The 16,084-nt window shown below is 35.1% G+C and overlaps 1 protein-coding gene across 6 annotated transcripts in view; it reads right to left on the reverse strand.

Annotated features, from left to right (window-relative positions):
• Positions 1-6,625: 6,625 nt before the first annotated feature.
• The window catches only part of MARCHF1 (membrane associated ring-CH-type finger 1), an 844,416-nt gene continuing 834,957 nt past the window's right edge, over positions 6,626-16,084 (reverse strand). For all 6 annotated transcript variants that reach the window (XM_063664256.1, XM_054485048.2, XM_063664258.1 and 3 more), the window contains one exon: positions 6,626-7,432. In XM_063664256.1, the coding sequence (XP_063520326.1) occupies positions 7,134-7,432 (299 nt within the window). In that variant the 3' untranslated portion in view covers positions 6,626-7,133. The remainder of the gene's footprint in view (positions 7,433-16,084) is intronic.

Below are 16,084 nucleotides of genomic sequence, written 5' to 3' on the forward strand. Positions count from 1 at the left end.
ATTCTTAGTTAATGGCCATACAAAATAGGCCAGGGGATTGACTTGCTTCTCATAATTGGCTGACCCCTTGTCTAAACCAATGAGCTGAACTTCCATGGACATAAGTTAATGATACATTTCCAAGTTCAGAGCAGCTGACTCACATCTGTGGTCTTTTCCTCTAATGTCCTAGTTGCTTCCTTGCGGTAATTACTGACAGAGGTGTCCCTTCAGGACCTTGCTTACCTCAAATAGAAGCTTTTTTCTATTCTTACTTTCCATGTGCTTCAGGGGCAGGAGATTGGGTAGGTGTCCTTTTTGCTCTACTGCCACTTCAGAATAATTTCTCCCTTAGGTCTTTTGAAGTTCTATTCTTGCCTTCTTTCCTTACTATCTTACCTCCCAGAAGAACCTTCTGCCCATTCATAGAATACTTTAGCTCGTGGCCTAGTTTTCTTCTCCCCTGCAGCAATCATTTTAGTGATTCCTTGTGGATAACAAGTAGTGTCTAGCAAATATAACAACAGTATGAGTTTTAAGTTTTCCAGTCTTTTTCTCTGTCCCATCAGAAGCCTCTTAGTGGTCACACCTGGATCCTTATCAGCACCTGCACTCTGTAGACCTGATTTTGAGTATTCCACTCTCCATTCACTGTCACCACCCCTCTTCATTGCTGAAGTTCTGCACTTTGACCTCACTCTCATTATGCATCATTTATCTTGTTGAGCTTAGCTTCAAGTTCATAGTTGCTTCCTTGCATATACCCTGAATTCCTTTGCCTCTGACTCTAGTTATTTCTCTTTCAGAACCCAAACCAAGTAACAGCTATGTTTCCTTCATGCCTGTTCTTAGGCAGTTCAACATCGCTGAAGAATATCAAACAGACCATTTTGATACTGATGTTTGCAAATCTCAAGTGGATTCTCAGTACTGCTTAGTGATCTTATTATGTTCCCCTACTAAGTTCATTTTCTAACTTTGAGATAATTATTTTACTACTTTTTTATATTTTTTTCTAGCTTGACTTGAATACTAGCCTTCTCAATGTTCAGCCCTTGGCTTTTTATACATCTTGGAGAAAATACAAATTACCACTTTCTTTTGATTTAATGGATATATCTATTTTTTTCCTTTCAAAGGAAAATACTACTTATGTTCTGTTTCTCACTTCTTATTTTCTCAGAAACCTGATTTTGCTAAGTTTTTCACACAATTTCTCAAGCCAGAAATCTGCCTGTAAAATCATCCTTGATTTTTCACTTTCTCTCTTCTATGCCTTCCCACAATATAATTTAATTAGCGAGTATTTCTGATTCCACTTCCAAAATGAAAATCAAATTGGCCCGTGTCAGGCAGTCTCACTTTTCATCCTTACCAAAGTCGCCATGTCTTTCCTGTCCTATGTGCAGTAGCTTCTTAACTGGCCTTCTTAACTGTTCTTGCTCCTGTTGCCAGCACCGTGATGGCCTTGTGTGTGTCCACTTGATCCACAGTTGGGCAGGGTTTTGCTGCGGATGACCTGGCTGAGCCTTGGAAGACTGTCCTGTAATCTTCCCAGAACATGGGGATATGGAGGATATCATTTGCCTCCTGATCTTCTGGGAAGGAGATAGTGAGACAATTTGTCATCATCTGGGTTCTGATGAACTCTGAGACTCCACCTTGAGTCACTGTAGCATAGAGCTGCAGCCTATAAAACTAATGACTCAAGATTGGTGCAAAAGTAATTGCAGTTGTTGTCATTTTTTTTTTTTTAAAGTACTTTTAATGGCAAAAACCGCAATTACTTTTGCACCAATCTAATATAATACTTAGCTGCAACATGGACTCAGCATCTCAGCAACAGAGGGTCCTTCCCCTTATGTAGCACTATCAGCTCATCTGGCCCTTTTCTGTTTGTGTCTTTCTGTAGGACAAGACATATGGGAAGGCTGCACCTTTGCATCTTACTGTCTCTGTAAGTACAGTTGACCCTCCCTATCTAAGGGTTCTGCATCGTTGGATCCAACCAAGCACAGATGAAAAATAGTCTGAAAAAAAAAGTATGTACTGAACATGCAGAATTGTTTCTTGTCATTATTCTTTAAACAATACATTGTAACAACTATTTCCATGGTATTAGGTATTATAAGTAATCCAGAAATGATTTTAAGTATACAATTACGTAGGTTATATGGAAATACTACACCATTTTTATATCAGGGATTTGAGCATCCATGAATTCTGGTATCCGAAGGAGGTCCTGGGACCAGTCCTCCACACATACTAGGGGGATGACTGTAATAAAGAATCTTACAAGGGACTGTTTCTCTACTGGCCGAATCCATCAGCCTTGCTTGACATTTCCCATTCGGGATTTTGGTACTTAGCATTCCCTCTTCCTGCGTTGCTGTTACCCTGAGCTTTTGCAAGGCCAACAATAACTGATTGTTCTCTCTTCCTTTAGGTCTGAGCTTGAAAGTGTCCTCTCTATCTAAAGCATCTCTACCCCCACACCGTTGCTACTCTTGGTAATCTCTATCACAGCACCCAGTTTAGGATCACTGGACACATAATGACAGTGATTAATGATCTAGGAATGTTTGCTATAATTTCTGGTGGTGAGGGAGGGTGTTAAGTTCAGATTTCCATTTTGGGCAGAAGAGTTGGCTCATATAATTAGCAGACTGGTAGAAAGCCCTGTAGGTCCTTAGAAGTTGGACATTTGGAAACGGCTTTGTTTTTTGCTATCACCAAACCTCTTAGATTCTAATATCTTGCTTTTAATGTTTATTATCCATGCAATTATCTGAATCCACTATTATCTTTGAATAGAAAAATGCTGTTATCTTCTTATTTTTCTATATCCAAGACTTATTCTTGAGACAATCCCTCTTTAGATTACATTGTGATTTCTCTTAAACTCTTTTTTTAAAGCAGGTTTGAAAGTTCACATAGTTTATTTTCATTGGTTTCCCTCTGTTTGTGTATTTATTTATTTGCACCATGTCATGAGTTAGTCAGCGTAGGTTTGCTTTAAAATAATTATATGTTCAGACCCTTGTAAAATCTTAAAAATGTATGTGTGTTTGGACATTGCAAATACAAATATCAGTCTGTTAGGCAAAAAGTGTGGAAACCACAACCAAGGTTTGCGTCACTTGTTTAATATACAAAGTCTTTCACAGATAATTATTTTCTTTTTCTTAATTTGCTTTAGTACACATGATTCACAAAACAGTAAATTGTTAATGCAAGAGAATTATGTAAAACCAAAATAGTACAAATGCCTAATTTCAAAAACTGCACACAGTTAAAATAATTTTTCCTTCTTTGTTTTAATGCAGTATCCAATTTCAGAATGGGCTTTCTTTAGATGTGGAGGAAACACTGCAGCCCAAAATAACAGTACTTCCTTTCAACTGTGTTGATATGTAAAATAGCACCATTGGGCTGACTTAGGAAAGAAAAAAGGTTTTCATCTTTCTTAATTAAAGTATTATATAACAACTATAATAATAATGATACTAATAACTTTTAAGAGCTGTACTCTGTTCTAAAATATTCATTTTCAAGGCAAGGAAGGATAAACTATATGGGGCAGATAGAAGAATCTTCCCACCTCAGCCCCAGGACCCTTATAATGTCCCTTAATGGTGTCATTGCTCTAATGAACTAATTTTCCTGCCAAAGAATAGATGTTTTAAAGAGTACCCAAGGACCTTTTGTAAAACAAGATAAAATAGAACTATGAGGTCGTCTCTCTGGGACTATAATCACGTGTAGAAGCAGCGCAGAGTGAGATTTAATGCTGGGGTGTTTTGAAAGACTCCTTCAGTCTACACCTATCATCTTCCTTCAGGTTACACGTTGCTGTATCTCAGGTTGTTGGGATCACTTTAGTTTAGATTTTGTTCATTTTTATTTTGTTTTTGTACTTAAGCTTAATTGCCTTTTGGGCTTTACTTTTTAAAAAATCGGAATTTCTTTCTTTTACAATTTAGTCTTTACTCCTGTACAATAAGAGTGATAGTTCTTTAAAAAAATTAACAGCATCAATGTCTGGTTTGTGGTATTGATAATACTGAAGATTCATGATTATAAAGAGCCAAGGTTTTTAACACAACTGTAATTTCATTCTTCAATTTTAGTCCTTTTTTTTCAATTCCATTTTATTTCTTCCATGAGCAGGTAAACATGCCTCAAAATTTGCATTCTGTAGAGCAGTTTTTCTTTTTGAAGGGTATAGTCAGTCAGTCTACAAAAAAGCACTGCCACAAAGCTAAATCGTTTTATTGTTTGAAAGGGCAAATGTTCCATTGCCACACAGAATGTAAAAAGAAAATAATCAACATTAGATTTTAAATGCAGGTAGTTATTGCAGATGTTTGAACCATAAACAACCATTGCTGAAAAGCTTCTTAAAAGCTTGAAATTCAGAACTTCAGGGTTTCAAAAAGTCAGAAGAATAGCAAAATCAAGTGTTGACTTTTAACCTGCCAGGAAGCTATATTATTTTCTCATTTCAACAATGTCCAAGCCCATAAAAGTTAATTGCAAGAATTTAGGTATAGTTTTAAAATCCCATGTCCTCTTTTACTATTAATACAATAATGCTTACCTTTGCTTTTTATTCTAGAAATGTTTTCTTAGTGTTAAGTGTAGCCCTTAATAAATGAGGCTTTATTTTAGCCAGTCATCATCCTCCACTGTGAAATCAGCCCTGCAACCTATCTATCTTGTTTAGGTTCGTACACAATTTAAACAAAAACAATATTTTCCATGTTAATTAAAGTAAATAATTATTTTACTTTCAGAGCAAACAAAAGAGAAATCAACATTTCTTTGTTTGCTGGTGTCTAGATGTTTTTCCCCGGGAATATCTGTAAGCAGCATGTTGCCATTACTAACCCACAGGGAAAATGGATTAGTAAAAAGCTTAGGACAATTAACAGGAAAATTGCATTAAGGTTAATCCCTTGGATATGGTGCCATGGTTAAATCACCCACAGATTTGTTATTCATAAATGTATTTATCTTAAATATTTAAAATGGGCATTTAAGAGGAATTTAATATACAGTTTGTTTAAGGTCCACATGTTTTTTAAAACATTACTTTCATGTCCTTATTTATACAGAATTTTTGGTTCAGTTTAGTTACCTCAACTTTGTTTTCCCTGTGCTTACAAGTTTTAAGAAAGATGAGTTTTAAACCTTTTGTTTCCTGACTGAATACCTTAACATTTTCCCCGCATATATACATGAATACACACACGCCATACACACACACAAAATTAACATTGTTTACCTTTTGTTTATTTCTAGGAATCAAGACTATTTGGACTCAGTGTCAGCCACTACTAATATTCATACCATCTTTCTCCTCATTTAAAGGTTTGTTTTTGTTTTGTTTTTTCCTTTTTCCTATGATCTGTGAAGAACAAGCACACTGATAATAATTACAAAGTGCATCCATGTGATACCCAGATTTGTGCAATGTGATACTCATGCTTTGGTTCTTATGGCCATCATTGCCTTTTCACGTTAATAAATAATGACAGCTAACAAAAATAAGTCACCTTTTTTAATGTAGGACGTCTTTCTTTGACAGGCTACTGTATCTGTAATCATCATTAATCTAGCTCACTGCAATGTCTTTCACACATCAGTTTTACATGAATATGCAAAGAACACAATAATCAACTGTCAAACCTAAACAATTAATTACTTATCACAGAATCTGTTGAATATTTTTGCTTTCTAACTGAGCAAGGGAAATCCTGTCAGCTTTTAAAAGTAAGGGTTAGATTCTTAGTCATAATTACTCATCATCTGTCAAGTTGACACCTCATATGGATGACATAAGCCTTACACATTTGATTTAATAACAAAAATAGGTAATTTTATTCCCCTATTGTAAGTACTTCATAGTAACAATTTCACAACTTTGCTACAGGCAGATTGTTTTATCTTTCTATACTTTTGGATTTTTACCCTTTAGAGATGTGAACTTCATCTGACTTTAAAATGAGGACACTTAATTTAATGCTTTTAAAAATCATAACTAACAAACAACTTTTGTGAGACGTTGAAATAAAAGAATGAATTAAACTGTTTTGAAGTATTCAACTGTTAAATAAAGCAGAAGCTTAGTCTCTCTCTAATTTTACAGCTGTGCTAGCCAATATAGTTAATTCAAGTTGAAGTGTGCTTTTAAATTACCAACTGGATTTTGAAAACTTGGTTCAAGAAACAGATGTAAACTATCAATCAATTTTTTATATTGATGACATGTTGAAATAACATATAGTGTTAACTTTTTAAAAAAATCAAAATTCATTTTAACATTTATTTTTACTTTTTAAAATGGGACTGCTAGGAAGTTAGTTAAATATTTGCATCTGTGGCCTGCATTTGTGGCTGTTGTGTTTCTATTGGACAGCACTGTATTAGAGGAACCAGATAAAAATATAAGACCTGATAACTGAGTTCTGTGGGTATTTAACAGAGCTAATTATATCCGAACATTTTTCTGAAAATCTTTTGCATGACTTAAACATAATTCCAAATAGCAATGTCTTCAAATGTATATTGCATCTATTTAAAAAACATGCATCTGTCCAAATAACCAGACTCCACTAAACCATAAAAATCTGTTAGCTGTCAAAGCATATCAAAATATGCATCCTCCAAGTTCAGTTCCAATGTGACTTAGGGATAATGCAGACAATTTCAGGCTTAAAACCAAATATGTTTGTTAGTTATTTCCAGATGAGACAGTTAACATTACAAGGCCCTAGAAGTAATACACACTGCAATTCAAGTCTGTATTCTTGAACTTTTCCCCTGTTACTGTGAAGAGTATCATGGGTCCATTTAATCTTTGATTACTGCCTAAAAGCATTCATTGCCCCAGTAGCTCTTAATTGTCTTAGAAATCTTTCTTTCCCTTATAGACTTCACATTTCCATATCATACTTTACGCTCTTACTTCATGGGCTCCTGGGCATTTGGTGTGTTTTTCTCCTTTCCTCTTTGAACAAAGTCAGGAAAAATGTGTCAGTAGGAGAAAGGAGGAGCTGAAGGGAGTAAATAATTCAAGATCACTTCTGTCATTTGTAGTGGCTGAGGGCTAGAAAGATACTCTTCAGTGAAGAAACTCCCAACAGGTTCCATCAAACTGATACAACTTCAGGGGGGCCACCCTCTGCAGATGGCAGTGAATTTGTACCTGTTTGTGGTACAGGCACTACCACAGCATCTTTGATGTCTGTGTTTACATTGCATGAGAAGTTCTTCTCCAGTTTTTTGGCAGTGTCTGGGCAATTTTGTACAAAGATCACACGGTTGTAGGCCTTCAGCCTGCGCCACAACTGAACGTAGACTTTACACTGTACGTACATGAAGACAAGACCTCCTGTGAAGCCAATGGCTACCACAACCAGTTTTGTCCAAAATGGCCATTCAAGGACACCTTTGAAATGAAAAAGAGAAAATGTTATCACCAAGTTGTTCTCAGTGGATTTGGTCATTTTTTTTTTCTATGCCCCTTTAAAAGCCCATGCTTACCTTCTAGATTATGTTAACAGGAATATATTGTTCATAACTAGAAAGAATTATAACCTGAATTGGCTTAATTCCTTTTGAGTATCCTACATGTACTGTCAAAATTGTATATCGGGACATTTTCTCACCTATCACTGTCAAATCTCTTAGTTCTCCTAGCATCAAGTACCTATCATAATTATGAGATATTATGTTAGATTTTTGGACATTTGGACACTGACATTTATCCCTTAAAGCTAAACTTTTAAGGAGGGATGGTGAACATAATGGAAGAAGAATCAGAGTTTAAAATCCTTTTAAGAAGATGAGGTATAGGTACATGTATGGGTTTGTATGTATAGGTCTTCCCATCCTCATTTACTTTACTTTAAAATGTAAAAGGAAGGAATGGAAGAAGGGAGATGGGGAGGAGTGAGAGGGAGGGGAAGGAAAAAGCTGCCACATCTCACCAGAGAGAGAATTCCTGAGTACAAACATGCAAAAGATTTAGGATTTTAGCCATTTGTTTCATAAATCATATTTTGTCATTGAGAAGCATCACACTTTTATAAATGTCTATATTTTCTCTTAATTAATTTCCATCACCATTACTAGAAATAGGCTTTCTTTTGTAATTATAGTTTTTAAAATTATTTCACAGGCATTTCAGTGACTACAACAGTGAGTATTTAGGCAATACATAATTATGAATGTTAAATATATGAGAGTCAAGAGCGTTAAATATATGAGGGCCAAGTGGTCCTCTTGCCCACATTAGGATGGTGTGGGGGACAATAGCTGTCTTCCCGTAAGTAAGTGAAAAGTTGTGAAGTAGAAAAATATAGCTCAGTATGGCTCAATACGGTGCATCAGGAAGGGATGGTAGAAATGTGTAAAAACCATGGTAATTGAGAGTCTATGATTTGACTTTGGATTTTTATTTACTTATAACAGTGAATAGAGTTATAAGAAATATCCTATCTATCTATATTTTGTAGTAGTGACATTTGCTTTATGCTTCTGGAAGCAAAGCACAAGTCATGCCCTGTTTCCATCATGATGAAGCACCTTGTACCCTAAGACAGCGTTACCCTGTCAATTTCTGGTCCCAAAATAATGAAACATTGAATATTTCTTATATTCCCAGATCCCCAGCAAACACCATTTTATTCTTGACTTTTATTTAGCTCATGTTGCAAGATCTTTCTGGATGTGATCATCATGTGATAAAAGATTTTGTTTTTTCTCCATGAACAAATTAATGCAAACTTAGTAATCATGGTAATCTTCTTTATATTTTTCTTTAAATACCTGTTATATTTTTCACTTGCTTATCCAGTTTTTCTGAAGTCTGACTCCCTTGAGCCTTTGCAAGTAAACTCTTTTTCTTTTCAAAATGCTTTGGCTCTGACTCTTCCTTTGAAATTTTTTGGGGAAAAAATGTTCTCTGATCTTAAAAGGGTTTGTAAGAAAACTTGAAAAGCCTCTCACTGTTTGTTGTTGATGTTTCATTAATTTGTTGCTCTGTTTGGCATTGTCAATTTAAAATAAATTTCTATGCCTCTTTCAGCAATCAAATCTGAACTTAGTTTTTGAGTAGATTAAATATATGCAATCAAATTTATTAGAACCTTTACTGGTAGCAAAGGTAAATTTTTTCTAACTCCTAATATGCAAGGACTTCTTTATGACTTGAATAATTCATAGTAGTCATCATCTTGAATATTTACTTAATCCTAATGGAAATAAATAATACTTCAAAATATCATTGGCCAAAGCTCACACAGGAGAAATAAGAGATCATTACAGTGGCAGGTGTAATTAATAGGCAGATAATTAAATATCCCTAGATCTGTTAAAGAAATTAAATCAACAGTAACCTTTCAGAGCAGAAAGCACCAAGCTCAAATAGTTTAGTTTTACTAGTGGATTCTACCAAACATTTAAAGAAGAAATGACATCAATGTTCTACAGTCTTTTCCAGAAAATAGAAGAGATAATACTTCCTAACTAATCGGGTGAGACCAGCATTACCCAATACTAAATTCGGCAAAGACAACTACTATGAAGAAAAGTTATAGGCCAGTATATCTCATGAACAGATACAATAATTCTCAACAAAATATTAGCAAATTGCATTCAACAATGTATAAAAACAATTACACACTACAGCCAATAGAGATTTATTCTAGGTATACAAAGTTGGTTCAACTTTCAGAAATCAATGTAATCACATCAGTTAGCTAAAGAAAAATGTGACTATATCAATAGGAAGTGCAGAAAACACATTTGACAAAATACGACACTCACTCATGATAAAAACTAGGAACGGAAGGGAATTTCCTTAATGGGATAAAGAACATAGAAAACCTATAGCTGACATAATGGTAAGAAACTAGATGCTTTCCCCCTAAGATCAGGAACAAGACAAGGATGTTCCTTCTTACCATGCCTATTCAGCATCACACTGGAAGTCTTAGCTAATGCAATAAAACAAGAATAATAAAAGACGATTGGGAAAGAATAAATAAAAAACTATCTTTGTTCACAAATGATATGATTATCTATGTATAAAAATCTCAAAGAATTGATTAAGTTTTGTTTTTTTAAATAGGTGATTATGACAATGTTGCCGGATACAAAGTTTTACAAAAAGTCAATTGCTTTCCTATATATAGCAATGAACAATCAGAATTTGAAATTATTAAAAACATAAGCCCATTTACATTTGTGCCAACAAAACAACAAAAACAATGACAACAACAAAAACCTTAGGTGTAAACCTAACAAAATATGTACAAGATTTATGTGAGAAAAACTATAAAGCTATGATGAAGGAAATAAAAGAATATCTGAATGAAATAAGATGTTCCACATTTATGGATAGGGAGACTTAATATTAGTAAGATATCTATTCTTCCCAATTTGATCTACAGATTCAATACTATCCCATTCAAAATTCCGGCAAGTTATTTTATGGATATTGACAAACTGATTCTAAAGTGTATATGGAGCGCAAAAGACCGGAATAGCCAACACAATATTGAAGTGGAAGAATCAAGTTTTTGAAAACTGACACTATCCTTGATTACTACCACCGCGGTGATGAAGACAGTGTGGTATCAATGGAAGCGTAAAGAAATAAAGCAGTGAAACAGGATAGCCCAGAAAGAGACTGACACAAATATAGGAAACTGATCTTTAACAAAGGAGCAAAGGCAAGTCAGAGGAGAAGGGATAGTCTTTTTAACAAATGGGTGCTGGTATAACAATATCTGCATGCAAATAAATGAGTCTGTAAACAGACCTTACATTTTTCACAAAAATTAACTCAAAATGGATTATAGAACTAAATGTAAACTGTGAAACTATACAGCTTCTAAAAGATAAGAAAATTTAGGTGACCAAAGTATGATCTGTGAAAAGAAAAATTGATCAATTGGACTTTATTAAAACTAAAACCTTTTGCTCTGAGGAAGTCACTGTTAAGAGAATGAAAAGACAAGCCACAGGAAAAAATATTTGCAAAACATATTCTGAAAAAGGGATTTGTATCCAAAATATACAAAGAACTGTTAACATTCAATGATAAGAAAATAACCTAATTACAAAATGAGCAAAAGATTTGAATAGATACGTCATCGATGAAGATAAACAGATGGTAAGATTATTAATATATGTGCTTAGAGAATTGCACATTAAAACAAGATATCATTATATACCTATTAGAATGGCTAAAGTTTTAAAAAAACATTGAAAACACTGAACGTTGGAAAGGATGTGGAGCGACAAGCAGGAATTCTCATTCATTGCTGATAGATATGCAAAATGGTACAGACACTTTGGAAGACAGTCTGGCAGTTTTTTACAATGGTAACCACAAGCTTTTCAAATGATACAACATTATACTTATTCAAATGAACAAAAACTTATGTCCACACAAAAACCTGCACACAAATGTTTGTAGCAGCTTTATTCATATTTGTTCAAAGCTGGAAATACCAAGTTGTCTTTCAATCTGTGAATGAATAAACTGTGATACATCCATGTAATGGAATATTATTTAGTGATTAAAAAGAAATGAGCTATCAAGCTACAAAAGGACACGAAGGAACCTTAAATGCATATTGCCAAATGAAAGAGGTCAGTCTGAAAAAGCTACATACTGCGTGATTCCAACTATATGACATTCTAGAAAAGGCAAAACTGGAGATAGTAGGATCAGTGTTTGCCAACAGTTTAGGGGGCGAAAGGAAGGGATGAATAGGTGGAACACAAGGACTTTTTAAGGCGGCAACACCATTCTGTATGATTCTGTAACGGTGGACACAGGACATTACACGTTTGTCAAAACTCATAGAACTGTACAACAGAAAGAGTGAACCCCAATATAACTATGGACTTTAATAATGTAAGAATATTGGCTCCTCAGTGGTAACAAATGTACCACGTTGAGGCAAGATGTTAATAACAGGAGAAGCCTTGTGTATCTGCAGGGTGGTATGTGGGAACTCTCTCTTTACCTTCTTTGTAATTTTTCTGTTAACCTAAATCTGCTCTAAAAATAGTCTTTTATATATAATAGATTTATATATATATTTATATATATTAGCTCCTTACTTGAGATTAGTTGCATGAATTCATCTCTGTGTCTAGGTCAGTTTATAGAATTTCTTCGAGTAAGAGATGGGTTTGTGAGCATTTACGTATTTGGAAATTGGTAATGTATGCATGATATATTTATGGAAACTATTGCACAAAAACACTCCATTTCTTTTTAGCTATGCCCAAGGGAGTTTATTGTGCCTAAAATTTGCTGCAGTCCTGCACAATAAATGCTCATGACCTATACCTCTATTTATTTTATCGTCATCCTCAGCTGCCTGATTTCTCTCATCCAGTGCCTTTCTTAGTAAACTTTATCCAAAGTCCTATCTGGGTAGCTGTTTTCCAAACATTGCACATCCTAATATAGGTTCAAGCTTTAGCACACGCTATTCCTCTGTCTAGAGTGCCGCGCTCTTTACAATAAACTTCTACTAATCTTTCAGAACCCACTCCAGGGAGAAAAAGGTGCAATCTGTCGTGAGGTTGGCAAACACAGCATTCGTGCCCTAATTACTACCAACACTATTTCCTGCTAATCCCTATGATAGCTTCATGGTTCCTAACACCACAATCTAGGTCAACTTCTGGAGTTGGCATGAGAAAAAATCTTTTTGCCATCTGGCCCAGAGGAAGAAGATGCTTTTTCACAATATTGCAAATTCCCTACATCGTAGTCCGGGAGAAACCCTATTAATGTTAACTAATTAAATGCTCTTGTTTAGAGTAAAATAGAGTAACTCTGAACGTAATAAAACTAGGAGAAAGACTGATGGTTTCATGTCTCTCCCTACCCAAGTCACTATTTAAAAAAATTAGTGTATCATGGAGTTAAACTCTTTGAAGGAACAGATTCAATTATCAATATATTTACTTAAGATGCTAAAAGATGTTAGAAAACAAATCGTCAAGAAAAGAGACCTTTGATTTTAGAAACTTTAGAGTACAAAAATGGACTATACCAGGAATTTATCATTAATCAGTGTCTGTTAGTCATATACAAATGTTTCCATGGTCCCTTTCTCCTATAGACTTCTTTGATCTTAAGGATAGGAATTTTCAAAATAAAAGAATGCTACCTGGATTTGATTTATTTATACAGATGCATTTGCAACCAACACGTGTTCGATAATAGCACTGTTGTTATCTAGCGCTAATAGTGGTACTACATCATGTATTCCAATACTCTCCAGAAACATTTTCATTTTAGGATAAAAAATACAGAAATAATTACATAAAATTATGAGATGAATTGCTTTATACTTATTTATAAATTTCCCAAGTAACTTATAGACAAATATAATACTTTAAAGTAGTAATAATTTTTGACCATTAGTGCAACTTTTAAAAAATGTTGTTCTACTTTGACAGCACTAGTTCCTCATCTAAAGATTTCACAGTGTCGTTCACAATGAAACATACATTCCACACTTTTAACATATTCTAGGTATTCCTACATATATTATTCATTTTTGGAAAAAAAATTGAGGGGGGTATATAAAAGAATCATTTTTCTTATAAAAGTTTTTATCAGGCTGATACAATAAAAATTGTTTGTTTTATTCTTGATTTTTCTGGTGTTCCAGCAAAATAACTGAACTAAAAATTCAGAGTTCAAAGGCCTTTAAAGCCCATCTATTTCAGTTCTCCCTTCTTCTCTCCCTTTTGCTATTTCATGCCAAAGGTGAGATTATTACCCAATGATCTTGACCTAGTAATCTTTGATAGTGTTGAAATTTGAATTGTGTATTGCATGGAAAAAGCAGTTAACTTGCTATTTTTATTTAAAAATACTCCAAGGCAAAGTCTTCCTAAGTGATTTAAGGAGTTCTGAAGAAAATCAGGAGTATGTGATGATTCTAAAAGTCCCAGATAAGTGGCAGCACACATTTATACATGGCTGGACTCCCATGTCCATTTTTCCTGTATGCTAAGTAACACAGTGGCATCAAATGGTAGTTAGAAATAAAAAGAGCTAAATTATTCTCTATGCAGAGAGTCCATGCATTTGGAATATAGAAGGGCTTTTTTTTTTTTTTTTTTCTTAAGTTCCTACTTAGCTGTCTTCATCTATGCAAGGAGAACAACCATCTGAAACACTGACTCAGTGTAGACCATAGGTTCACCACTGGGGGCAGTTTTGTTCTCTGGGGGACATTTAGCAATGTCTAGAGACATTGTTGATTGTTGTACCTGGAGTGGGGTGCTACTGACTTTTATTAGAGGCCAGGGATGCTGCTAGACATACTACAATGCACAGGACAGCACCTTCCAACAAAGAATTACTCAGTTCATAATGTCCATAGTGCCGAGGTTGAGAATCCCTGCTGTGGAAGACAGTAACTTATGTCTGTTTATTGGGAAATTCGCAGAAAGGATTTGGAATATGAGCGAGACATCTTGCACTTCTCCAAATTCAAAAGGATTTTTGCTGTAAACTATTATATTAAGCAGTAGTTTCAATGTGTTTAGAAAGCTTTAACCACAGACAGACTGGAGATGAAATGTGCTTTATTTCCCATTTTTAGGGAAATTCTCATGGACTACATCCAGCTTTCTCCTCTGCTTAACCAAACTAGCAGCTGTTCCTCATACATGCCTGGAGGTTTTCCATTTGTGAGCCTTTGTCTCCAATCTTTTTTCTTTCTGTGTTTTGCTTCCCTACTTCTATGTGTCTACTTGTCCCACAAAACCCATCTTAGAGGTCATTTCCAGCTGGAAATAAGTTTTCCCACTGTTCCACTTCCATGTTATTTCTCTGTGTGCAGTATGAGCTCACTTTCTAACATAAGCATTCTTACTGTGTCATGCTATAATCTTGACGAGCACAGAATTTGTCTGGGCTGGACTTTGTTTTCCATAGTTCCTTGCTCAGTAGGTATTTCAAGGATAAATGAAAGCTTTTACAACCCCTCTTCACTGTCAGTAAAGCTATACTTTAGATGATAGACAATCTAAAGAAAAGTCCACTCATGTTTCACCTCTCTTTCCAGAAACAGTGACCAAAGCCTATAATATACCTGGGAATCTGGGCCAGGGGGAAACAGTTGCCATTTTCTCTGCCCTTTTTGGGAGACTCAGCCTGATCCCTCCACTCCTTCACAAGGTATCTCTGAATCAGTTTCCCCTGCCCACACCATCCTTTAATATGTTCCTGGGAAGTCAAATCTCCCACAAAACCCCTCCATTAAGTTTAGAGTGCAGAGCACCCCAACCCCCACATACAAAAGCCATCTGAATACAAACTCACTGTCCAAATGACCATCTTTAACAGCCTGCTCTTTCTCTTGCCTTCAAGTAAGTGGACACGATTTTTGTTTTCTATAAAATAAATTACTGTTGAGTGGTTATAAGGATTGTATCTTGGACAACTCACTTTAAGGACATCTTGAGAGGAGATGCTAAGATGGGGCTAAATGGATTTTTCAAGAATGTTTTCATCAGGAAGACGTACTTGCCTCCTTTTATTGAGACACAGCCAATTGTCTTCTTACATTCTGTTAGACTAGTCAGTTTCTATGCTGTCGTTAGCAAAGACAAAAGAATGTACACCACAAAAAAGGACAATGATAGAGAAAGGAAGGCACTAAATCTTTTCCCTGGGGATCCTATGTACAATTCAAGGTATCTTTGTCCTCAGTCATATATAAAGCTGTATCCTGCACTTCAAAATGCCGGGAGCACAAAGTTGTTTCTATTTGCCGATTTCGCAGAGGAATTTGGAAAATCTAACTCAGGCAATTCAAGCATCTGCTCATTTCTCTGAGGCCCAAGAATCCATCTCTACTTCTGTCTTTGTGTCTGGAATCCTTCTGCCGGAGTTTCTGTAGGTTTAGTAATAAACTCTCTGCCCATCTTTACCTCTCAAGCATTAAGGGGAAACATTTCTTGGAAATTCTTGGATAGCAATGAAAAGAGCAGGCATTCTCTCTACCACCATTTTCTGAGGAAATAGAAAGCTACTCTAGTCTCTCAT

Source organism: Pongo pygmaeus, chromosome 3 (genome assembly GCF_028885625.2).
Source record: "Pongo pygmaeus isolate AG05252 chromosome 3, NHGRI_mPonPyg2-v2.0_pri, whole genome shotgun sequence".
NCBI lineage: Eukaryota > Metazoa > Chordata > Mammalia > Primates > Hominidae > Pongo > Pongo pygmaeus.